This window comes from Thamnophis elegans, chromosome 7 (genome assembly GCF_009769535.1).
Source record: "Thamnophis elegans isolate rThaEle1 chromosome 7, rThaEle1.pri, whole genome shotgun sequence".
NCBI lineage: Eukaryota > Metazoa > Chordata > Lepidosauria > Squamata > Colubridae > Thamnophis > Thamnophis elegans.
Genome location: NC_045547.1, coordinates 20,994,754 through 21,021,758, shown reverse-complemented (window position 1 = coordinate 21,021,758; position 27,005 = coordinate 20,994,754). Strand labels below are relative to the sequence as shown.

The 27,005-nt window shown below is 40.4% G+C and overlaps 1 protein-coding gene across 1 annotated transcript in view; it reads left to right on the top strand.

Moving 5' to 3' along the window:
* The window catches only part of DGKI (diacylglycerol kinase iota), a 328,663-nt gene that overhangs the window by 132,476 nt on the left and 169,182 nt on the right, over positions 1-27,005 (top strand). The window contains 1 exon segment of the mRNA XM_032220500.1: positions 24,541-24,649. Within this exon segment, the coding sequence (XP_032076391.1) occupies positions 24,541-24,649 (109 nt within the window).

Genomic DNA, 27,005 nt, shown 5'->3' with positions numbered 1-27,005 from the left:
TGGGCCCCTTTTCATGAAAAACTGGCCATTTTTGGGAAGTCTGCAGAGTGCAAAAACTTTTTTTTAATTTGCTTCTTCAAACTCTTGGTGCATCTTATACTCCGGTGTGTCGTATACTCGAAAAATACTATAACTTGCACATATAAAGAAGAGACTATAGGTAGCTTAGGGTTGAACTGGGGAGGACTTGGTGTTCTCTGAGCTTGACTGTTTGCTTGCAGATATTTCCTTACCTGACTAAGTAACATCATCAGTGCTATGATGGGTCATGAAGCAACTTAACATTTTTCAGTGCTGCCTTGTTATTTGGGTTAAGTGAAGAGGCAATGAAGATAAAGGAAAAGATCTGGCTGTTAGTTAAAAAAAATAATCAAGAGAACAGTTAGTTACAAAGTATCAGGAGACCAGAATTTGGATAACTTAACATGTATTGTCCAATACCTCATGTCTCATGAGGGTGGCCTGAATCCATATTATCAACTCTGCTTTCTCTGGAATTGTTGTCTGAAGTGCTAAAGAGCTCTCCTAAGTCTAACCAAGCAAAATATGGGACACAGTCATTAGTGGCTTTAAACCAAGGGTGTCCAACCTTGGCAACATGGTTGGCTTGGGAATTCTATGAGTTGAAATCCACAAGTCTTACAGTTGCCAAGGTTGAACACTGGTGCTTTAAATCAGTGGTCACCAACTGGCAGTCTGAGAAAATTTTGGTGATCCGCAGAAAAATTATTTGCATTTTTTATATTGCACTAAATCAGGGGTCCTCAACTATGCCCCCCAGGACAGATACATACAATACATGCTTGTGTTACTGCAGAGAGTCTCCCCCTTTGGGGTCTTTTTTTGTGGGTCGGAGAGGGCCAGAAATTCTGACTTGGGCTCTGCTTCAAAATTCTGGTGCAGGGCTTTGGGTGAAGGTAGAAGGGAAGTGCTACTGGTGGCGAAGAGCTGGAGGGCCTTGTTCTAGTAGGATTGTATCATCGCCTGGAACTGGCTGACCACCTCAGCCTACTGAGCCTCCAGGCACCGGTACCTGGCCTTGCACTCACACAGGTCTTCCCTCTGCTTCTTAGTTTGTTTCTTAGTCCTCAGTGAGGTGCTTCTACTGAGCCTCCGTCTTGGTCAGATCCAATTTGAACTGAGCTATTTTGCCAACTCTTTCTCGTGGTGGCTGCTTAGCTCCAACAACGGCTTCCTGTTGGGGCCCTAAGGAGCCGTGGTGGGGAGGCAAGGAGTGGCTGGGAGGGGAAGGGCGAGTAGTGGCTGGCGATGCTACCCCTCAAAGTGAGTGACATTGAGTTGGCCACACCCACCCAGTCACATACCCACCTAATCATGCCCACCCAGCCAGTCATTAGGCAGATCATATTAGTGGTTTGTGGGATTTAAAAATTATGAATTTAGTGGTCCCTGAGGTCCGAAAAATTGACGACCCCTGCTTTAAACTATGATTGACTGCTGTTTTCCCCAATCTGGTGTCCTCCAATTGACTTGGATTTCTATGCTCATGATCTTCCATGCAGTGTGGTCAAAAGCCAATATATTTTGTGGGAAGCAGGTTAGGAAAGGGTGGTTTGTGCCTTAGTATTGTGTGGGCTTTATTTGATGAATCACATTGAAAGAAACTATGAAAAACTATAACTGTGAAGCTGTCAAAGACTTCCATAAAGCTGACAAGGGACAGGATGACAGCAAGATGGCCTGGTTTTTCTCTATGGATTTGTCCTGCATACCATTAAGTTCAAAAGGGTGAAAGTCATGCTTGAGAAGAGAAATTTTTTGTCAAGGGGCCCTTTGGAAATACCAGTTGAAGGTTTAACCTTTGAAAATTGAACCTGCTGAAAAAACTAAGTGGCTCTCCAGTCACTTAATGTTGACCTCAAACCTCTGTTATTTTAGATAGGCTATGCAACTGCCTAATTCCTTCTGTATATATTTTCCTTATTTCTATTTGTAGGAAGTTTTATAAAATGCATTTACAATTCCTCCAGGGCTAATGAGGCTCTATTGCTATAAAATGTGGCTCCGGCTGTCATGGCAACCGGAGTTGGCAGAGATCTTTCACTTATGCATGGATCTAATAGCAAGGAAACTTCTAGCTTTCAAAAACTGGAGGCATGTAATGTGTCCTAATATAGACTTACACAAAAGGGGATACTGTATACTATTTTGAGTCATGCTTTTATAATGCTTCTTTAGGGCAACCTGCAGTTTAATTTGGAGTGTGAAGAAACAAGCAAAAGTAATGAAGAATCAGAGAACGTGTCAGTGAATGAGAATTTGAACTTCTGTTCATGCTCACTGAATGACTATGGTGCAGTGGTGGGTTCTGGATCCCGTTCCAACCGGTATGGCTGTGAATGTTATGAATACCATGCTTTTCTGGTATTCATGAAAGCAACTTCTTTTTTCAGGTTTCTGTATGAGCCTGCAACAATGCAGTGGTTTAAAATGTTTTATTAAATTTAATGCACGCACCAGCAAAGAGTACAGTACTGCACTCATATTCACATGAGGCCCAAAGCATTTCTTCAGAATCTATTTTTAAAAGCATGCTGTTCTGACCAAGGCTTCCCAAGAGCCTGAAACAAACTTCTTGTCTTGGCAAAATCCCCTTTTATTAATTTGCAGTGAATTCTGCTCATTCACAGCAAAGTTTTTCAAAGGAGGATTTACAGTCACACATCTTATCTGGCTTGGAGAGCTGACAGGCTGATATCTGCAAAACTTGGCAAGGAGTCTCAGAGAGTCACAAACCAATTAAGCAAACAAATTGTCTCCTGCAAACTCCACTCCCCTTTCGCTCATCTTTTATTTCTTCAGGCAGAGGCCATTCATTGTACACCTGTGGCCTTACTCCCAAGCTGACCCTGTTCTTTAGCTGTTCCCTTCATCTGGCAACTCTGTGCATGCGCACACTGGAAACAGGCTCCAGCTGTTCTTCTGCCTCACTGATGTCTGACTCTGAAGGCAGTTGATAACTGTCAGACGGCCCTGGCCCCCTCTCTGCCTCTGACACAGAGCTCTCATCAGAGCCTTCCCCCGACTCCAGGACTGGCCCATGTTCCTCCACAACCTCCTCACTGTCCGAATCTGCTGCCAGCTCCACTGGCCGCTGGAAGGCCACAACACATGCACAACTCTAGTAGGGAACACATTTTCCCACTTTCTCAAACCTAAGAAAGAGAGACAGTTTAGTGTAGTGGTTAAGGCACCAGGTTAGAAATCAGGAGATTGTGAGTTTTAATTCTACCTTAGCCAGATGGCCCTGGCTTGCCACTCTTTCTTGTTCCTAGGAAGAAGACGGAGGCAAATCACCTCCAAATACTGGCCAAAAAAACTGCAGAGACTTGTTCAGACACACAAAAAGCTTAAAAAGTAAAAGCAGAATGTACCATATGGCAGAAAATGTATTAAATATGGAAGCTACTATTTTGAGGTGAACAATTTTATGACAGGGGTTTTTGGAAACTTTGCAGACTAACAGTTTCGTAGCATGCAGAAATGCCTCTCAGACATTGTGATTGATGTCATAGATTTAGTTCTTCTTTCAGGTGGCAAATTGCATTATTCCATCTTATGAGTCTGGTTAGTTTCAGATAGTTAGACAAACTTCATACATACATGTGTACATGCATATTTTTGTAAATTTATTTTGCAAATGGTCATAGCTTACGTTGTAAGGAAATCAAACTCGAATAAGATCTATGCTGCTAGAATTTGATGGTCGTCACAGAAGCTAAGGTATATATAGTATAAAAAGTGAGTAGAGTAGAGTGGAGTGGAATGGAATAGAATAGAATAGAATGGAATGGAAGGGAATAGAATAGAATAACAGAGTTGGAAGGGACCTTGGAGGTCTTCTAGTCCAATCCCTTGCTTAAGCAGGAAACCCTATACCATTTCAGACAAACGGTTATCCAATCTCTTTTTAAAACTTTTAGTGTTGGAGCATTCATATCTTCTGTTCCACTGATTAATTGTTCTAACTGTCAGGAAATTTCTCCTTAGTTCTAGGTTGCTCTTCTCCTTGATTAGTTTCTATCCATTGCTTCATGTTCTGCCTTCAGGAGCTTTGGAGAATAGCTTGACTCCCTCTTCTTTGTGGCAACCCCTAGTGTTGTGGCCCAGCAGGAGCTGTTGGAGCTGCCACCAGACTCCGACAGCGAGGGGCCCTATGAGTCGGCTTTGGAGGATGTGGAGGACCCTGGACAGGGTTCTGACTCCGAGCAGGGTGCAGAGAGGCTGGTTGGCCACCAGGAGGCGCCTGAGCCTTGGACCAGTGGGGAGGAGCCAAGGGAGTTGTTCCTAGATGCCCAGCACCCGAGGGCTAATAGGTGTAAGGAACAATTACGCAATTACAAGAGGTAATTGCACTCAGCTGGTGGTCATTAGGCTCCTCTCCAGATTATAAAAGGACTGCTTGTGCACACGCCCCTTTTGCAGAAATCAACGCAGGAATTAATGTTGGAGAACATTATTGTGAGCTTGGCAGGCTGGATTGCTGCCACGGCTTATCTGTTCTGGATTGCTGCCAAAGCTTGTCTGTGCCGGTTTGCTCCCAAGGACCTGTCAGTCTCTTAATTAAATGCCATAACATGAGCCAAGGTGGCGCAGTGGTTAAATGCAGCACTGCAGGCTGACTGCTAGATCAGCAGTTCAGCGGTTCAAATCTCACCGGCTCAGGGTTGACTCAGCCTTCCATCCTTCCGAGGTGGGTAAAATGAGGACCCGGATTGTTGTTGGGGGCAATATGCTGACTCTGTAAACCGCTTAGAGAGGCCTGAAAGGCCTATGAAGCGGTATATAAGTCTACTGTTATTGCTATTATTATTGCTATCTTTGGCTCGGAGTGTGTTGGTGTGGGATGAAGGGTGTCAGAACACCTAGTCCTTCTTTTCATTAAACTAGACATAACCAGTTCCTGCAATCATTCTTCCTATGTTTTAGCCTCCAGTCCCCTAATAATCTTTTATTGCTGTTCTCTGTACTCTTTGTAGAATCTCCACATTTTTTTAATATCGTGGTGACCAAAACTCGATGCAGTATTCCAAGTGTGGCCTTAACAAGGCATTATAAAGTGTATAAGATATAGAAGAATGTTCATTCTAATGATATATTAATTTGTTCCCTAGGTCAACCTTCTGCCTCATGCTGTCCTCTATATGTGTTATTTTTATTCCGGAATAAAGCTAAACTTTGTTAATAACCACAGGAGTTGATGTTTGAATGCTCCCCATTTAAGCAAGGCTGTTTTAGATAATTTCAGTACTACATTTGGAAAATGTCTGAACTCACAGATATATCTCAACAAATATTGGCAGATTAACAGCGACTGATGCATGACAGATAGACCAATTTAACCTCCCATTCAAAATGTCTGGTTTCTGCTATTAGCAGTTATCATCACTGAAGCTGTTGGACAGGAAGAATGAGCAAAACAAAAAGCAAGACAAGGACTCTTCCACATGTCTCCATTCAGTTCTAATTGAAAAGCATCCTTCTGGAACAACATTTGGCAATTCTGATGGATTTGTCTGATGTTAACTATTTGGGCAGTAATTTCTTGACTGGGAGATGGAAAAAAATTGTTGAACACATACGTACATGAACCAAACATATAGAATAGTCAGCAGTCACACAAAAAACAACAATATTCACTTATTGTAGACATTCACAGTAACCTCTTTCTTTCTTTTTAATCCATTCAGTAATAGGAATTCTTGGGGATGAAGAATAATTTGTGTAGGCAACAATGTAAATATTATTAATGAAGCTATCTAACACAGCTTCATGAACATTATTTCCAACGTATTATAATCTAAAATTCTGGGTGTGGGAAGAAGATTCTCTTTATCAACTCTGAAGATTCTGAAAATATAATAAAAGTTGATATCAGATGAAGTCCTTTGATGGAGCATCCTTCAAAATACTTCTCTGTTTTATATATATATCCTTCTATGTGGGCCATGGAGGGCCACTAAGCCATTGTGTTGCAGTGTTTAGAGTGTAGTACTGCAGCTACTTCTGTTGACTGCCAGCTGCCTGCAATTTGGTAGTTCAAATCTCACCAGGCTCAAGGTTGACTCAACTTTCAATCCTTCTGAGATGGGTAAAATGAGGAGCCATTGTTAGGGCTGACTTTGTAAACTGTTTAGAGAGGGCTGTAAAGCACTGTAAAGTGGTATATAAGTCTAAGTGCCATTGCTATTACTATCACATAGATCTAGCTTAAATAGCAGGAATGTTGAGTAATCAAAGACTACTAATGGTACATATACATGGAATGAAGCATTTTTAAAAAGATAAAATGCAAGTAATGTTTGGCCATTAAGACATTCGTATGAATTACAGCTCCCAATATACTTTACCTTGGCTGAATATTGTTTATAAGAGTTGTTGAAAAACATCTGGAGGACTTTATGTCTATCCCTTTAGGAAGATCCAAGTTTTTAAGGCTTTAAAAGATCATTAAAACATTGGACTAGACTCAAAGATCAACTCTGCATTTGTCAATCTCAGTAATTAAAATAGGATTTTTGTTAAGTAACATTTCTGAACTATTTCCAAAGGGATGGCCCATATATAATGCAATAATTCAACCAGGATGTTTCCCAGAATATGAAAATACAGTCCAAATGATTGATGTCCAGATAGGGTTGAAGTATTGTATTGGAGATTCCCCAAGGTGCAGAAGCTATCTGCATATTTATTGACAATATAGGATCCAGGAATATATGCAGTATATACGTCTACATATAAGTGTATGTGTACATTTACAGATAAAGATAGGGTTATTCTCAGGGCATCTGTAATCTAGTCTAGACTGACTGGTATTCATCTACTCAACAATAATATGTTTGTCCTATCCCAACTATGTTTCAGATTATTATACTACAAAATAAATTCAAGTTATCCATTACCTCACTGGATTTATATAAGCAACAGAGGGAGAACAAACAGTTATTTATATATATCCCAACATACCAATCCCACAATTTTTTAAACATAGTTCAGGTATTTTTTGGTGTATATGTTATACTATTTCTTAATGCTGGGGCAATAGCATTATTAAATATATTTTACCTCAATTTCATTGACATTTAATTAACAGGTAAGGTTATTGTGATTATGGACAGCCTTCAGATTATGTATCTAACTATTTTCCACTTATATTATATGAAAAATTGAGATTTCATAACAATTTTTGAAGGGCTCTGGGACCGTAATGAATTTGATGTGCACATTTGATATGGATGGCCAATGATTATGTTCATTACAATACTATGGCAATAATGAAATAAAAAGTAACTACAACAAGTCTCTTGTTTACATGTTAAAAATAGATAAAACATATCAAGAATGCTAGCTGGAGACAATGTGGGACATTCAATCATAAAGACATTGAGAATGAGAGTTTGAAGGCGTCTGTTTTAATGTGGAAAGAAGTCAAATAGTAGAGACATAAGAAAAATATATATATTGGGGCAGTTTTTAGTTAAATTTTGCAAAAGATGATGAGCCCCAATGCTAATTGGTTTGAGAAATGTGAAAAAAGAAGATAATGCTGAGTTGGAATATATAAATATTCAAAATATAGGTAAGGGAGCATCTATAAGGAAACAATTTACTTTTTCATATCTTTTTATTTGCTCTGTTCGGCAGTTGATTACATGTTTCCTCAGTTTTATCCTTCAGAAAGAAAAATCGTAGAAAAGAATTTAGAAAAAGAAAGGGGAAAATAGTCAGATTAATATTGCCAACAATTATCTTTAAAAAAAAAACAATTATCTTTAAAAACGAACAGGGAAGGGAAGCAAGCATCATATATATTTTACATTTAGTATACAGATAGTCCTACAGGTGTTACTAAGTGAGACATTTGTTAAATGAGTTTTGCCCTATTTTACAACCTTTTCTTGCCACAGTTGTTAAGTGAATCACCGCAGTTTTTAAGTCAGTAACACGGTCGATAAGTGAATAAGGTTTCCCCTTTGACTTTGCTTGTCAGAAGGTCACAAAAGGGGATCATATAAGCCCAGGACACTGCAGCTGTCATAAATATGAATTTGTTCTTAAGCCTCTGAGTTTTGATCACATGACCATGGGGATGCTGCAATGGTGGTAAATGTGAAAAATGATCATAAGTCCATTTTTTCAATGGCATTGTAACTTTGAACAGTCACTAAAGGAACTTTGGTTTAAGTTGAGGATACTTGTATTAAACAGCATCAGAGATTTTTACTTACAATACGTAATTGTAGTGACAATTTGAATTGCTCAGTCTGAAGACTCTTACATGTTTCACCCTGGACTGATTATAGGTAGTCCTTAATTGTGCCCCAAATTTCTGTTGCTAAGTGATACAGTTATTAAGTGAGTTGAATCTCATTATTCAACCTGTTCCCCACAGTTCTTAAGCTAATCACTGCAGTTGTTATGTATTTTGTGTGGTTCTTAAGCAAATCTGACTTCTCCATTGACTTTACTTGTCAGAAACCTCCTACAGGGACCCGATGGCTCAGTGGCTAAGAACCTGAGCTTGTCGATCAGAAAGGTCGGCAGTTTGGCGGTTCGAATCCCTCATGCCGCATAATGGAATGAGCTCCCATTACTTGTCCCAGCTTCTGCCAACCTAGCAGTTTGAAAGCATGTAAAAATGCAAGTAGAAAAATAGGGACCACCTTTGGTGGGAAGGTAACAGCCCTCTGTGTGCTTTCGGTGTTTAGTCATGCAGGCCACATGACCACGGAGACCTCTGTGGACAGCGCTGGCTCTTCGGCTTTGAAACGGAGATGAGCACCACCCGCTAGAGTCGGGAACGACTGGCACATATGTGCGAGGGGGGGGGAACAGAAACCTCCTGGGAAGGTTACAAATGATGAAGACATGATCCCGGGACAATACGACTGTCATAAACATGCCAAGCATCTTAATTTTGATCACATGACCATTGTACAAGGATCATAAGCGTGAAAATAGTCATAAGTCACTTTTTTCCCCAGTGCTGTTCTAACTTTGAATGGTAACTAAATGAATGGGGGTAAGTTGAAGATTACTGTATTCAGAATGAGTATCTCCACTCTTAATTTTTCATTGGTTCTGCTGTCTCTTTTCTAGCTTTGTGTTGTCTTACCCAGGATCCCCATAGCACTGAATTAAAAATTTCTAACCTTTGACTTCACACTGAGAGATGTCTGGTTTTGCTTATCAGCCAACCAATTCACTGCGAGTAGGAAAATGTCTTCAAAGGTGCCCTGACCTTTAATTACATAGAGGTTGAGGACAGAGAAAAGTCATTAACCTGTACTGTACATTTCACATGCACTGTTTTGAGTAGGTATTCTGCATTCCTCAGATAGTTGAGCTCAGGAGCAACCCATTCTTCCTACATCAAACAGAAATCCACCGTGTAGAGAATGCCAATTGGCTTGCTCTTGTGACAATTACTGTAATCTACTTCCCACCTGCTCCCACACTGCCTCAGTAGAGAAACCAAGAGGTGCTGAACTTGTATTGGTGAGATTCATATTCAAGTCCTCCCTTGACTTTGGAGTTCACTGAGTGACTTTGCACTGAGGTTATTGCAGAGATAAAATAAGGAGACTCTCGCATGTCCCATGCTTTCAACAACCAAAGAGAAAAAAAAAGATATAAATAAAACTGGGAACTAAATAAAAATAAATTAGTAATACTCCACCTGAAGGGTTTTTTTTTCACACACACACACACACCACACACACACACACACACACACACACAAAGGTTCCCCTTCCATTCTCCTTTCAGTTTGCTATAAAATTATCCCAAGCTGACAGCTCCCCGGTTGAATTGTCTATGGACTGTAAACCTAATTTCACATAAATATTAGTGCCAAATTTTGATAAATCTATTTGCGGTATGGTTTGAAGATTCTGTAATGAATAGCTGCTGTTTTATTCTGATACCCCTCCCTCCAGGTGGTAATCAGATGGTTTAGACTGATTTGGGCGAACCGGTATCTCCAACAATCAGCTGGCCCCATCCCTGCTCTATCCTGTTTTTTATTTCCTGCTTTCTAGCTCATTTCAATCATGCAGCACAGCTGATTATCCACCCCACCCAGCTGTTTTACTTACCATTGCTGACTTGGAAAGTAAACAGCTGAGCTTCTAAATGCTCCATTTTCAGCACTGCATATGTAATACAATAATACAATAGCAGAGTTGGAAGGGACCTTGGAGGTCTTCTAGTCCAACCCCCTGCTTAGGCAGGAAACCCTATACTGTTTCAGACAAATGGCTATCCAACATCTAAAGACTTCCAGTGTTGGGGCATTCACAACTTCTGGAGGCAAGCTGTTCCACTGATTAATTGTTCTAACTGTCAGGAAATTTCTCTTCAGTTCTAAGTTGCTTCTCTCCTTGATTAGTTTCCACCCATTGCTTCTTGTTCTACCCTCAGGTGCCTTGGAGAATAGTTTGACTCCCTCTTCTTTGGGGCAGGCAAAGCATAGGCTCACTAAACCGGTTGTTAAACCAGTAGCAGCCCACCACTTCCTCACCTTGTACAAAAGGAGTACAGTTAGGGGAATGAGATAAATTTATCCTGTTCAAATAATCCCCTGAATTAGAAATTGTGAGCAAAAGGGATTCTAACTCACTGAACATGTGCCAAAACTAAGCAGTAGGGATTTTTATTCAGATATTATCAATTTTCTAGGTGGTATTTTAATGAGATCAATGGTCTGCCTTGATCAATAGCTTTCTTAGTCTCGGAGTTATAGAATATTCAGAAATGTTCCTTAGTCTTTGTATTGGCCAGAGGCAAAGAAAAAAAGACTGACAGAACAAGGCTTTAAGACACTTTCCCCATCTCAATCATATGCTCTTTGATGCAGTGACAGGTGTCTTGCATAACATGAAGAAAATGAAGGAACCAGGTGAAAATAATCTGAAGGTGTGCCCTGATTGCATAATATGGGAGACCAGCTAATTGCTCTTATTTCATTTGTTGCTCAATTGTATTCATCTTAGCGATAATGTCAGATTCCCCAGATCTTATAAAGACATGTAGTTCTCACAGCTGATCATTTAGTCCACTTTCTGTTTTATGTGCCAAGATACTTACATAGAGACAGTCTTGCCATATTTTGGAATAAAGTGGATTAGCCAGTGGCAGGTGAGTAATACTTCAGCTTGAAAAATGCTAATAAATGAAGCCAATCTAAACAGGGTTAATGATGTAAGTTGTTCAAATGACTGCATCATCATTATTATTTTTTGTTTCCCATCTCCAAAGAAAGTTCCCAGAATTTTCTTAGGCTGCTCAGATGCAAACTTGCAAAACTACCATCATCTTTTATATGTTATATTTCTCTGGGAGTAATGCCTTGCATCAGTCCCACTAGATAGACAAATCAACTCCAAAGGAAGACTCGAACTAATTTTATTAAGATTAGTTATAATAATAGACTCTTATTTGATTGATTATAATCAGGGGTGGGCTGCTGGGAGTTCGCACGGGTTCGGGAAATCTTCTAGCGAAGATTCTGCGCAGTTCAGCGAACTCCCAAATCTCATTCCTGGCTGGTCTTGCCCATCCCACTCCACCCCTCCCAGGAGTCTCAACACAGCCCATTCATCATGCCAGGTAAGTGCAGGGCCTGCATGGAGGCTCCGGGAGGGGGGGAAATGGGCCTACCGGAGGTTCTGGAAGTCCAGAAACTGGCCTGTTTCCAGCCTCCAGAGGACCTCTGGACCCCCAGGGAAGCAGTTTTTACTCTCCCAGAGGCTCGAGAAAGGCTCTGGAGCCTGGGGAGGGTGAACCCCCCCTCTCCCCCGCCATGGTGCAGGAGGCCAACTAGGCCACACCCACCATGGCCACTCCCACCCAACAACGGGGCAGTGAACCCATTGCTGCAATTCTTGAAGCCCACCCCTGAGTATACTATACCTTCCCCTTTCTTATAGTTCAGTGAATTAAGGAGGTGTCTCCTGAGCCCCTTCTGAATGTTACCTTGTGATTTCCTGGCTTAAATAAATACTTCAGACATTTTTGCCTAGATAATGGTTCCTGCATGTCTCCCTCAAGGTTATTTTTCTAATTCTCTATACCAGGAGTGTCCAATCTTGGCAACTTGAAGACTTGTGGACTTCAACTCCCAGAATTTCTCGGCCAGCAAATAATTCTGAGATTTGAATTCCACAAGTCTTCAAGTTATCAAGGTTGGATATTTCTGTTCTACATATTGGCAGCACTGCTAGGAGGACTGAACAATTTAACCTCTGAAAAGAAGTAATATTAACAACTTAGCCAACTACAATTTTAACTTCTGGCTGACTCAGTTCATTTTCCTAGATTGCTTTGGCAATGAGGGTGAGTTGAAAACTTTCAGAAAGGTATGGAGATTAAACAAGCAGTAATTCTAAATAGAAATGGTGACATTGCAGTCAGTCATTTTGGAAAAAAATCAATTTTATGAGATTCTTCATGTAAAGAACTGCACAAGCCCAAGTAATTTTAAGATTTTGGGCATCACTGTGCTATTTTACAATATATTACAGAAGCAGAGAGATATTTCAGTGTTTGCCTGTCAGGTGATTCTCGCTGTCCTTAATTAAAAATACTTTTAGGGATCTCCTTAACTATAAAGTCTACCCTCAGTATTGGGTAATATCTCCGCAGCATTCACTATACAAAGGAACTATCCTTTCTTTGTGACATCATTGTGAATAGGATAAATTTGAAGAATCCTCTTAATGAAAATATTTTGCTTGCCTTTCCTTTTGGGAAATAGCTACTGTGTGATAAAGGCTTCAGGTACACATTATAAGTCTATGCAATTGTATAAGCTGGTGAAAATTGCCAGAGTTTCCCCCATTTTGATGGCAGACTTTCCCTACTGTATGAACATAGGAAAGAGATCAAATAATCCAAATCAAGAACTCCCATAGATGAGCTCCAGATTTGAAGAAAAGCCTCTTCAGGATGTTACTTTGACACCCTTGTCTTACTTCAGAAATATCAGGTTTACAGAGCACTAGATACTCATTTATTAGGCCTTAAACTAGATTAAGAAACGATGAAGTAGCTGTTGTTTCTGCTCCAGAAACTTCAGAACAAATCAATAGAAAGCAAGGTTATTTCAAACCAGGTTTAAATAAATTAGAATAGAATAACAGAGTTGGACAGGACCTTGGAGGTCTTCTAGTCCAACCCCCTGCTTAGGCAGGATATCCTATACCACTTCAGACAAAATGATTATCCAACATCTTCTTAAAAACTTCCAGTGTTGGAGCATTCAAAACTTCTGGAGGCAAGTTGTTCCACTGATTAATTGTTCTAACTGTCAGGAAATTTCTCCCTAGTTCTAAGTTGCTTCTCTCCTTGATTAGTTTCCACTCCTTCTTAGCTTGACTCCTTCTTTGTGGCAACCCCTGAGATATTGGAACTCTGCTATCATCTCTCCCCTAGTCCTTCTTTTCATCAAACTAGACATACCCAGTTCCTGCAACTGTTCTTCATACATTTTAGCCTCCAGTCCCCTAGTCATCTTTGTTGCTCTTCTCTGCACTCTTTCTAGAGTCTCCACATCTTTTTAATATCGTGGCGACCAAAACTGGATGCAGCTTCTAAGTGTGGCCTTACCACAAATTGAGAGCTACAGAAACCACAACAAAGTCTCCTTTGCAAGCTAGTCAGAAAGAATCTCTTTCTGTGAATAGAAGTGTACAGGCGAATGTTTGTAGAGAACATGTGCACTTTCTCAGTTTAGCATTAATTTTTAAGGCCTTTGATATTTGTATCCCTGTGGCTAAGAGTTTTCAGTTCTGTGGAGACATTGCTTTGCTATATGAATTGTGTTGAAAGATGTGCCCAATGAAGTTAACCATCCTTTGAAAGACTATACAGGTAATCCTTGACTTCCGACCACAATTGAACTCAAAATTTATGTTGCTAAGTGAGAAATTTGTTACGTGAGTCTTGCCCCATTTTGCGACTTTTCTTGTCACATTTGTAAATTGAATCACTGCAGTTGTTAAATTAGTAACATGTTGTAAAGTAAAGCTGGTTTCCCCATTGACTTCGCATGTCAGAAGATCGCAAAAGGGGATCACATGATGTGAGTCAGTTGTCAAGCATCCTAATATAAATCATGTGATCATGGGGATGTTGCAATGGTCATAAGTGTGAAAAATGGCCATGAGTCATTTTTTTCAGGGCTGTTGTAATTTCAAACAGTCACGGAATGAACTATTGTAAGTCAAGGACTACCTGTGAGACAGAAAGACGAGGACAAGACAATCAAGATAATCATTGTGCTTTTCCCCAGACAGATACTCACCTGTGTAGGAGTGGCTGTATTTCAATCCTGCTAGGATTTTAATGTGGGAATGGATGCTAAGGAAATTATCTCTGTTTTATGAATATACAGTAGGTTTTGTTGGAGTACTGCTTAAAGTGGTTTTAAACGTCTTGAGAATTTGTTGTTGATTTTGAGGCAGTCAATGCTGTGGATCACAACTTTTGTTCTGTGGATCTGTTTGTTGCAACAGACATGCAGCCAGTGGTGGGATTCAGCCAGTTCGCACCAATTCGAGAGAACTGGTTGTTAACTTTCTAAGCAGTTTGGAGAACCAGTTGCTGGAATAAATCTCATTTTGTTTTTTCCCATTTACAGGGCTGATCCTGTCAGGAAGGCAGGAAGGCGATATTCTGTTGTTTCTAGACTAATCTTTATTGTCCTGCTTACAAAAACTGCCTCTCCGGTTAACCCTTATCACATTGTAACAACAAAAGCAAAGCACCCGTTGACGTGAGTGACATTGAGGTGATCACGCCCACCCAGTCACATGACCACCGAGCCACACCTACCCAGCTGGTCATTAGGTTAGAGAACCAGTTTTTAAATTGTTTGAATCCTACCACTGCACAGTCCTGTGGTGGGTTGCGGATCCTGTCATAACTGGTATGCTGTGATGGGACCAGGTGTCCACCTTGGGCACATGTGCTGTGCACATGTGTACCCATGCCCTGCGATGCTCCAGCTGCTTGGTGGAGGTCGCGCAGGCGCCGTACGCTGCGTGAGTGTGCACAAATAGCCTGGTTAGCTTAAATACAGGTAAGGAACGCAGACAGATGGGTGGGCCCTTCAAAACACCATTCCGGTACGGTGGCTGCTGCTTCCAGCTGCCACTGGTATGCCCATACCGGGGCGTACCAGCCAGAACCAACCACTGATGCAGCCCTCCATCTTAACTAGAGTTCAAATTGACTTGTTATAAAATGTCATAAGGGATTGTCATTGTTTACTTCCAGATTCAAAATAATAAATCTTTGCTTGGCAGGTTTGGGAAGTGGCTGGTGGAAAAAGGTAGTCAAAATAACCTCCTGGAAAGATTATGATTGTTAGATCACTTTTCAGGAAGCCTGAGCCAAAGAGAGGTTTTGTTACAAGAAATTCACCCACTTCTCATTCTGTCCTGAAACACTATATCTGGGATATGGCTTTGTACCATCTGTTGCCATACACTTTATGTGCTATTTACTTTATGAACTGATATGGTCCATCGATTATTGTCCAAGGTGAGCTTAATGTCAATTAGATCCATTTCAGGATTTGATTTTGTTCAAACTAATGGCAAATTGTGTAGCAGTGTAATAATTCTGTATATGAAGCTGGCTGCAAAGTTTATCATGTTTGTAAATACTGAGTCAATGATTCATCATTTTCCTCCCATTATTTAAACCCCTGCTAGAATCCCAGCTTTTGCAATTATGAATCAATGTCATTACTTCTAAAAATAATCCAAAGCATTGCCTGGCATATTCCCTGTAGCCAGCCGACATGTTTTATCAGCTTTGTGAACCCTGCCTATTAGAGCATTTGCCCATGATCGGGAAAGGGACAAGGGAATGTATTAGTTTCTGCTGTGTTATTTCTGTCTTATGCTTTGCATAGAATTTGTTGAGGCAAGTTTGCTTGGGGTGAATTAGAAACAGTCCCCCTCCCGCTACTCTTTTTGATCTGGTTTACGGTTTCTTGTGTTTGATTCGTTGTTGTTGTTCAGTCCCTAAGTCATCGACTACAGTACACCAGGCTTCCCTGTCTTCCACTCTCTCACAGAATTCTCAGTGGTTAGAAAGCAGTACTGCAGGCTACTTCTGCTGACTGCCGGCTGCCTGCAATTTGGCAGTTTGAATCTCACCAGGCTCAAGGTTGATTCAGCCTTCCATCCTTCCGAGTTGGGTAAAATGAGGACCCAGATTGTTGGGGGCAATATGCTGACTCTCTAAACCAGTGTTTTTCAACCTTTTTTGTGCAAAGGCACACTTTTTTCATGAAAAAAATCACGAGGCACACCACCATTAGAAAATGTTAAAAAAAATTAACTCTGTGCCTATATTGACTATATATAAAGTGTTTTTCCCACGGCACACCTTACACTATGTTACGGCACACTAGTGTGCCGCGGCACAGTGGTTGAAAAACACTGCTCTAAACCACTTAGAGAGGGCTGTAAAGCGATGTAAAGCGGTATATAAGTCTAAGTGCTATTGCTATCTTACTCTCTGCCTTCAATCTTTCCCCAACATCTGGGCCTTTTCCAATGAGTTCTCGCTTCTCATTAGGTGGCCAAAGTATCTGAGCTAAAGATCCTTCCAAATTTGGACTAAGGATCCTTCCAAAGGATACTCAGGGTTGATTTCCTTTAGGATTGACTCATTTGATCATTGCGTTTATATTTTTCCAAATCTATTCTTAACTCTTAATTTATTTGTTCATCTGATAGCCTATTAATCTCTGTGTCCAGTTTGCACTTCTTCAATCATTTCTTACCACCTATACACCACCTAGCTCTCCACTTTTTAAGCATTAATTCTGAGGCTGCTTCCCTGCCTAAATGGATCTAAGATAGCAATAGCACTTAGACTTAAATACTGCTTTACAGTGCTTTACAGTCCTCTCTAAGTGGTTTACAGAGTCAGCCTATTTTCCCCCACAATTTGGGTCCTCATTTTACTCACCTCGGAAGGACGGAAGGATGAGTCAACCTTGAGCCTGGTGAGATTTGAACTGTCAAACTGCAATCAGCCGGCAGTCAGCAGAAGTAGCCTGAAGTACTGCACTCTAACTACTGCGCCACCATATCGTGATAGATAATGCACTTGCTGTTTTTCTTTATATCAGAGTAGCATTGTATGTACAACCCTCAATTGTCCTATTTATTTACTTTTAAAAAATGGTTGCACAAGTGATGGTTAACTTTTAGAAGTTTTGCTGAACAATTTGGACATTGCTTTGTTCATCTGTGCTGACCTCTTTTTTAAAAGAAGTGCAGGTTAATATCTGAGTGAAACCTTTGAAGATAGGTTTAATTTGGCAGAGTTCACGTTCTCTAAAGGGTGTACCATCCTTGCTGTGTTTATTACAATTCTTATTTATTTGATTTCAGTTCCTCCTGATTCCAGACCGACTCTGAGCAGCTCACAAAGTTAAAAATTCAACAGAAAGCGGATGAACAAAACAGAGAATATGCAAAACACATGCAAATATATCCAGCAAGGAGCTCCAGCCATACTAACACATTAAAGTCTTAAACGTATTCAGAAATTCTCCCATGGTTGAACCCTTTATGGAATCAAATCTGCATTATTCTAATTGAGTCTTGTTGCCTTTGAAACTCAGATCAAACCTAATCTTGCTACCTGGCAAATCTTTAAATCAATTAACATTTAGACTGATTCACAGATTCCTTAGAAATGCTTAAGCTCCTTTCAATAAAATTGAGTGGCCCTGTCAAAGTTAACTTTAAAAGTTTCGTAACTTTAATATCCATTTAAAGAACCATCTTAGCCCTGACATAATTTAAAAATATTACCCCAAATTTTTATCCCATTTCTCAGATCACAAAGATAGCTTACCTTTGTATCAGAATTCACCCAATATATTGTACCGTAGTCAAATGTTATTGTCTATTAGCAAAATATTGGTAGGGAGCCAGTTAGCGGATAATAATGTGGGTCAGAAACACGTCTTGAAATCTATGGAAATAATTTGGAAAAGGAGTATTGGAAAACAGCCTGAGGTTCATCTTTTTCTGGCTACCTCACTCATTCCTCAGCAACTCGCGGGAATGGAATCTGAAGCATTGCACAATATTGTTGTGGCCCACCTGCAGCCAGCAGAGCTGGTGGCAGACTCAGACAGTGAGGAGGTTGTGGAGGAATATGGGCCAGTCCTGGAGTCTGGGGAAGGCTCTGATGAGGGCTCGGTGTTGGAGCAGAGATGGGACCAGGGTCGTCCAACAGTTATCAGCTGCCTTTAGAGCAGAGGTGGGTTGCTCCTGATTCAGTCCAGATTGGGCAAACTGGTAGCGGCTGCAGGAGGCTCTGCCCATGCCCACGGATGCTTCTGTGCATGCATCGCACCCGGGAGCGCGTGCCCGAACCAGTAGCAAAAAAATTGGCAACTCACCACTGCTTTGGAGTCAAGTATCAGTGGGACAGAAGAACAGTTGGATTCTGTTCTTGATGTACACATGCGCAGAGCTGCCAGGAGACAGGAACAGCTAAGGAACAAGGGCCAACTTGGGAGTAAAGGCACAGGTGGATGGTAAATGACCCCTCCCTTGGGGAATAAAGAGGAGGGAAAGGGGACGGAAGTTTGCAGGAGTCAATTAGTTCAATTCATTAAGGTAAAGATCTGTTCCTGATTTTTTGCCAATTAATTGCTGCTACAGCGTGGCATTTGGAAGATATCGGCCTGGCAACTCTCCAAGCCTGATAAAGGTCTGTAGTTGTGAAATCTCACGAAGGACTGTTTGCCGGGACTTTGCTGGAGAGGAATTCCTTTTAACCTAAATAAAAGACATTATTGGGATGAGGAGTCTGCTTCATGATCTTGGGAAGCCTAGGTCAGAACAAATCTTATTGGTTATACTTATAAAGTATTACTCTCATCTTTGGATGTGCTGACTTTTAGGTGTTTATGTGATTTGTAAACAGTTATTGTATACAGGAGCATTGTTATGAACAGTGCGCCTAAAATAGATTTCCAGTTCCATAGTTTGAGACATTGTTGGACTATTTATATGTTGAACTTGAGAGTTTTATATTAGTTCTCTTTGCGTTGAGTCCTGTTAAAGTAATAGCCATATCTCAACTTGGTGCAGCACTGGATCTTATAAACTAACTTTTTTTTTCATATCTGATATTAGATTTTAACTCCCATAATTCTCAGCCAATGTAGCCTTTGGCTGGTGGCGAATGATAAACAATTGGCATCCAATATATTTGGAGTTCACCAGACTGGAAAAATGAGATTCTAAATAATTATCAGCCAGAAACAGACATGAACAACCTAAAGGTTGATTACATAGGTTCAACAAAAAATAATGGGGGTAAAATGAACATGCCTTGGATGGCAACAGAAAGACAGAAATTAATTCATTTTACTTTTAGAAACATTTCTGGCTGACTTCACAGACTGCACTGGTAATATTTGTTTTAATCAAGATGTGTTTTAATTGGTTTTAATCAAGATGTGTTGATTAAATAAATCAAGCTATACAACTAGGTTCATACAGGTAGTCCTTGACTTCAACTGAACTCCACGTTTATGTTGCTAAGCAACAATGTTAAGTGAGTTTTGTCCCATTTTATGACCTTTCTTGCCACAGTTGTTAAGTGAATCCTTGCGGTTGTTAAGTTAATAACATGGTTGTTAAGTGGATCTGGCTTCCCAATTGACTTTGCTTGTCAAAAGGTCGCAAAAGATGATCACATGACCTCTGAATACTACAACTGTTATAAATATGAGCCAGTTGCCAAGAGTTTTGACCACATGACCAGGGAGAATGCTACTATGCTCACAAGTGTGAAAAACAGTCATAAGTCACTTTTTTCAGTGCTCTTGTAGCGTTGAACTGTCTCGAAATGAACTGTTGTAACGGAGTGAGCTCCTGTTACTGGTCCCAACTTCTGCCAACCTAGCAGTTCAAAAACAAGTAAAATTGCAAATAGAAAAATAAGAACCACCTTTGGTAACAGCATTCTGTGTGCCTTTGGCATTTAGTCATGCCGGCCACATGACCACGGAGATGAATTCAGACAGTGCTGGCTCTTCGGCTTTGAAACGGAAATGAGCACCGCCCCCTAGAGTCGGGAACAACTAGCATGTGCGAGGGGAACCTTTATCTTTACCGTTTAAGTCAAGGGCTAACTGTATTCATCTATGAAACAAAGCCATAATTTATGTTTACAAATCACATTGTCTGAATTCAATGTGACAGACCCAAATAAATCATGTTATGGTTTAGGGCAGCGTGTAAATCCAGACAAAATCTTTCATCTGATATATGATAGAAGGAGTAGCTTTTTCTAAAAAAAGTAAGAAGTTTAACTCTTGATGGATTCATGGATATTTCATGCTATTTTATGGACAACAACATAGAAGTGCTTCCCTACCTCTTTCTTCTAAGATATCATTTAAACTTTCCAAGCTAACCCACAGCCATGGCTTACTCTCCCAGTCTCTCATTCGATAACTAACCAAGACCTGACTATGTTTTGTTTTAGTGCCTAGACATGACATCCATTCCCGAACAGTTTGCAAATGTGAGTGTGCACGCACTGACTTTGCTCACACGCACCACCTCCGTTCATGTGCTAAGCCTTCCATGCACGCGCTTTTTGCGAAAAAGGGGCCTAAATGGGATGCCATAGAGCTGCAGGGGGTGGGCAGAGCCATCCATGATTTCCGCTACCGAATACCACCTCTGATGACATCCCAGGCTGCAACTTACTGAGATGTATGTCATATCAGCTTTCCCAAATTGCTATTCTTCAGTTGAACAAATTCCAAACAACATAGCTTCATAGTTAGGGGATGCCATATTGGAGGCATTTGAATCACAGGAAACAAGACATTGGATATTAACAGGGCAGGATGAATTCTGAAAATAGTGGTGAGTGGGAGCACTCCTGGGGGCGCACTACTCCTGGTGGCAAATTATTTTTGGTCAGCATCAGGGAAGAACTCGGAAGCTCTTACTTTTGTCATTTGAACATAGTACAAAGCAGTTCTAATGAAGGAATGCCTTTTCATGTTTGCTGTCTTTGCAAATGTTGTTATGGGAAGACTGGATGTGTGATGGATGTGCATCTGAAGAAAGAGTGGGGGGGGGGGCAATCTTGGTAGGAGCACCATAGTTTCCGAGGGCAGAGTCTGTACATTCCAGAGGGAGTCCAGAATAGGAGACTGCTCAGTCCTGAACTGGATGGCAGAGGGAGGAAAGGACTCAGAATAGTCACACCCTAGAATCTCCCAGGTAATCTCTATTAGGTTAGAAGGTTATAGCTTTAGTCTGGCAAGATTCTGTCTGTTAGGTGTAAGCAAATTAAGAATTGGAATTCACTGTGATTTTCTTTGGGTTTGGACTCGACAGCATGTGAGCTCCAGGAACACTTTTGATGTTTCTCTTGTGATGACAGCCACGTATTGGCATGAACGCAATCTCGGAGGCATTTTAAAATAGATCATTTGAAGCTATTTGTTTAGTAGTGTTCAGTCAAAATGATTTCTCAACAATATGTTCCAGCAAGAAAAGCACATTGCTATTACACAGCAAAATATCTGCCAAGCAGAGTTAGACTTATTTCAGTAATGGGTATTTATGTCATGTTTTTAGTACTTGATAATTAGGCTGGGGAAGCTGATTATAAGTCTCATAACTACATAAACTGGCAGATCTGGAGAAAAGGGAAGAAAGAGGTGGAAGAGCTGTACATCCATGCAATATATAAATAGAACGGGAAGAGTATAGGAATAGGTACAGCCTTGGCACTATAAAAAGCATATGTGGAGTTTCTACAGAGGAGATTAGAGAGTGAGAGACTAAAATAACTGCCGAAAGGATTGTTTAACAGTCCGTTCTAGCTAAGTTGGAAGGGACTTTACACAATGCTTTTCCCATGTGAGGCCTTGGCAAAAAAACTAAATTTATCTCCTTTGAATCACAAAAATGATGTATTTTGCAAACTCATATGTGTGTTCAAAATGAACTACTAGAACAACTAGGCAAAAATAAGAAGGATATGTGTGTGTGGAAATAGATATGAATGTGATGGATAATAATTGATTTTATTTTTTGTCCCAGACCAATACAACACAAATGCAGAATTTAAAATACAGAAACACCAATAAAACACAAATATATAAAATTTAAAATAAAGGACAGCTCTCCTCCATGAAACAGTAGTGAAAAGAGAATAACAGCAGCTGCAAGCCAGAGCTATTGCAGAAATTTGGCAATCTTTGTAGGGATTGTTGAAGTTAGGTTTTATGACAGGATAATTGTAGTTTCTTGATTAGAAAGACAACTAAACATTCAGCTGATCAGTTTTATGAATATCAGATTTCATCAATGGGACAATGAGCAGTGCAATAATATTACATTATTGTCTCTACCTCTGTACCTGAATAGACAGGTACGATTGTTGTTTGGGAGACTAGTATATTAGTCTATAATATACTAATATAAGCCAAGGTCAAAGGTGGTATTCTGTTGGTTCGGACCGGTTTGCCCGAATTGGTAGCGGAAATTGCAGCTGGCCCCGCCCACTCACCCCAGCTGTACGGCATCCCATTTAAGTCAAAGCACATGCACGAAATCCTGAGCCAAGCGCGGATGTGGGCGCATGCTCATATTTGTGAACTGGTAGGGGACGGTAAGTGAATACCATCCCTGGCCAAGGTGAATAGCCTCCTGTATGAAATATTAAGGTATTATAGAAATAGCTAGGAATTGTCCATGGGGAACTTGCAATTGCACCACAATCGAATTTGATTATTGGCCCTGTCATTTTATAAATCTAAAACCTCTGTTTGAATTTGATTGAAGCTTTATCTGGGCTAGGAGACAATATTGCCTGGAATGAGACACACCATAATACTCTAGATCAGAGTCAATTTGCCTCCTCAGTGGTGAGGAGATCCTATTCTGTAGGGTGAAGTGAACCAGAGATGCACCCTAAACAATTTGCTTCAGCCAAAATCCAAGATAGCAAATTCTCAGGTAGGCCCCAAGAAAAATGGATCCAAGTTGAAGTTGAATGAGGACATTTGGAGTTGAATAAAGGACATGGAGCAGGGCTTTCAAACATTTAGACTGAACAGCTTCTGAAGTAAGGAGAAAAACACCAAGCCTAGAATCTTCCCTTTAAAGAATTTTATTGCTGCAGAAATGTAATTACTGCCATGGTGATTTAAAATATAGTGATGTGACCAAGACAAATTGCAAAATTTATATTGTTTTTTGCACTGATGTCATGATGCATCTGATGACATTATGGATTGCACTGCATGCTGACCAATTGAACAAAATAATATTGGTTTTGTGTGCATTTAGATTGCTTAGATTCCAGTTAATACAGTTCAGTGAAAGTCCAATAAAAACACAAAATATGAAATCATCATAAATAAAATTTAAACAGTAATATTGAACAGTTAGAACAAAAATCATGTGATAATGGAAAACCAGTTGAGACTAATAGGGATATAGCAGAAAGATTGTTGTGGTCCGCTGATGGCCTGAAGAGCTGGCTGCAGAGTCAGACAGTGAGGAGGTTGGGGAGGAACATGGGCCAGTCCTGGAGTTTGGGGAAAGCTCGGACGATGGCTCTGCATCAGAGGCAAAGAGGGGGTCAGGGCCACCCGGGAGTTATGTGCTGCCTCCAGAGCTTCCAGAGTTGGACATCAGCAAGGCAGAGGAACAGGGGGAGCCTGTTCCCAGTGCGCGCATGCGCAGAGTTGCCAGATGGCAAGAACAGTTAAGACAAAAGGAGCGACTTGGGAGTAAGGCTTGGAGATGATTGGCCCCTCCCATAAGACATAAAGAACGAGCAAAAGCACGTGAGGCTTTGCGGGAAGCAACTTTGTTCGTTCTGGTTGGTTTCAATTCTGAAGCTCCATTTTGACTCTGTGCTCCATGTGGCCTTGGAAAACTAATTGGCAATTAGGTCTTTGGCAGTGTTTCAAGGGAGTTAAAGCCTTATCCTGAAAGACTTTGGCAGACTTCTGTTGAACTCTTTACAAACTATTTGTGACTCATTACAGGCTGTGAATGAACATAATTCACAGCCGTTGAAATAAAAAGAGGGGTTTTGGGACTATGTGTGTGCTTTGTACTGTCTCAGTTTAGGTCAGAACAAAGATCTAGAAAATTTATTTATTACATTTAGTTTAAATTAAAATTGAATAAAACTAATGCTTCGTTGTACTCACAACTACCCTCAGTTCCTGGCTAAAGGAGGATGTTATGTTATGTAGATATTTCTTCCAACTGAACTCATATAGAGAGCAACTTTAATTAACAACATTGTACACCCAAGTAGTTTCATGAAAGGGGATCAGTCCCTGTTGCTGATGAAGTGGTACATGATTCATAAATGGTTCCTTTTTAAAAATGCTTTTTACATGCAGGTTACAGGTCGGGAATGAAATAGGATGGCAAATTCAATCATTTTAAATTTCTATTTGTTTCCCCTCTCTTACAGGAAAGCAATCTCCAGGTCTGGCCTTCAACATCTGACTCCTGTTCAAAACCTCAACCTGAGCATCAGTAATGGACCTGTGAAGGAGCCGAGAATGGCACTAGAATGGAGTGTAAGATTTTCCTTTTATAAAACCCTGCATATAATGTTCTATCACGGATGTAAATGCCACACAGCTATTATGAACCATGTTTTGGTATTTATTGTGTACTGTAGAGACTGTACATTCTCTGGTGTTTATGGTAACTGATTCCTTTTGCATTTTGATTGAGATGGAGAACTTACGGCACTTCAGCTGATGCACCTGTAACTCTCTGCAGTTCCTAGTCATCCTGGGAAACTGAGGGAAGATGGAAGATGCAGTTCTGCAAAATTTGAAGAGCTATAGGCAAAATCATGTAGATATTGTTGTGGCCTGTCGGCTGCTGGCCCCTCCAGAAGGCAAATCTGATGGGGAAGAGGATTCCAATAAAATACACGGGGAAATTCCATTTCCAAGGAAAATTATTCTAATTTAGGGCTAGGGTTAGGGTTAAGTCTCCTTGGAGTTCAACTTGAAAACTTAGGTATAAATTCTTTGAGGTTTATTAATGATACAGGGAAGCAGTGGCTCAGTGGCTAAGACACTGAACTTGTCAATCAGAAAGGTCGACAGTTCGGCGGTTTGACTCTCTAGTTCCATATAATGGAGTGAGCTTCCGTTCCTTGTCCCAGTTTCTACCAATCTAGCAGTTCGAAAGCATGTAAAAATGCAAGTAGAAAAATAGGGACTTTGGTGGGAAGGTAACAGCTTTCCGTGTGCCTTTGGCATTTAGTCATGCCGGCCACATGACTATGGAGACATCTTTGGATAGCACTGGCTCTTCAGCTTTGAAATGGAGATGAGCACCGCCCCCTAGAGGTAGGGACGACTAGCACATATGCCTTTACTTTATCTAATGATAGAGAACATCACAGCTTTTGGGTTGGATGTCTACAACTGTAAAATAAATCAGAAAAAATCATTTTCATTTTCATTGCCAATGAAAATTAAACTAAGGTTTGAGTTAATCCTAAACTCTGTGGCATGCTTCGTACAATCTAACTTTCTTCCCTTCTTCCTCCTGCCTGCTTTCCCTGCAACCTCTCCATATTTTTATCTCCAGTGCAATGATTTTAAAAATATTGATTTTCCTGTAATGGTTATATAATTTTGTTTTAGTGTTATAAGCTATCTTGGGCCCTTCCGGAAAATGGCAAGGTGTAAATTTAATAATAGGGCCGCGGTGGCTCAGTGGCTAAGACACTGAGCTTAGCGATCAGAAAGCTTCAGCAGTTCGGGGGTTCGAATCCCTAGCACCACATAACGGAGTGAGCTCCCATTAAACTCCCATCTAAGTGCTAGGTTATTAGGAATCATGAAGTCAAATGACCAATGTGTAAAAAACAACAACTCAACAGATTTGAAATTTCAAATAAATATAAATAGAAGGAAATTTTCTATTTACATTTATTTGAATTATTGTAATATTCATGCAGGAAAGAAATCTACTTCTTTTTAGCTTATGCAGCTAAGTAAATCTATATAAATCTATTTAAACTTTCAGGTTTTATGAATAGATCTATAGAATGTGAATATAAATCCACAGGAAGAAGATCAACACAGGTTGACTTTGGTATTTTCTGATTTAAACAGTGGAGTAGCAATGAGCTAACTGGTTGATGTTGCTTTAAAAAAAAACAAACTAAATTATTTTTTAAATCAAGGTTATATAGTAGCTGCAAACTTTCCTATTTTTCAGAAATCTTCTATTGCATATTTTTTTATTGGACTAAAAAGGAATGAGTGACTGGTTATTCCTGCTAAAGTATTTTTGCAGTCTTATTAAATTTGCCATTTAGCTGAGTTACCTTTTAACAAGTACAATCAATAGCAGGAAAGCATTTAATAACTCAGCAATTTAAACAATCAGGGATATTGAAAGTAAGTTTTAAAAGGTTACTGTACAGGTGATCTGCAAGTATTTCATTCATTTCATTTATTATATTTATATGCTGCCCTTTTCCCCCGAAGGGGACTCAGGGCGGCTAACAAATCAAATCAGGGAAGGGGGGGGTACAGACAAAAAATAAAAAATAAATGATACATAACAATACATAATTTAAAACACACAACAGTCATACCATTCAAGATGGGGGCAAGAGCTCTTTAGCCCCAGGCCTGTCGGAACAGCCAGGTTTTAACGGCTTTGCAGGCCTGGAGGGTGGTGAGGGTTCGAATCTCCACGGGGAGTTCGTTCCAAAGGGTCGGAGCAGCCACAGAGAAGGCTCTCCTCCGGGTAGTCGCCAGTCAACACTGGCCGGCGGATGGAATTCGGAGGAGGCCCAATTTGTGGGATCTAATCGATCTAGCGGAGGTGATTGGCAGCAGGCGGTCTCTCAAGTACCCAGGTCCAATACCATGAAGGGCTTTATAAGTGACGACTAGC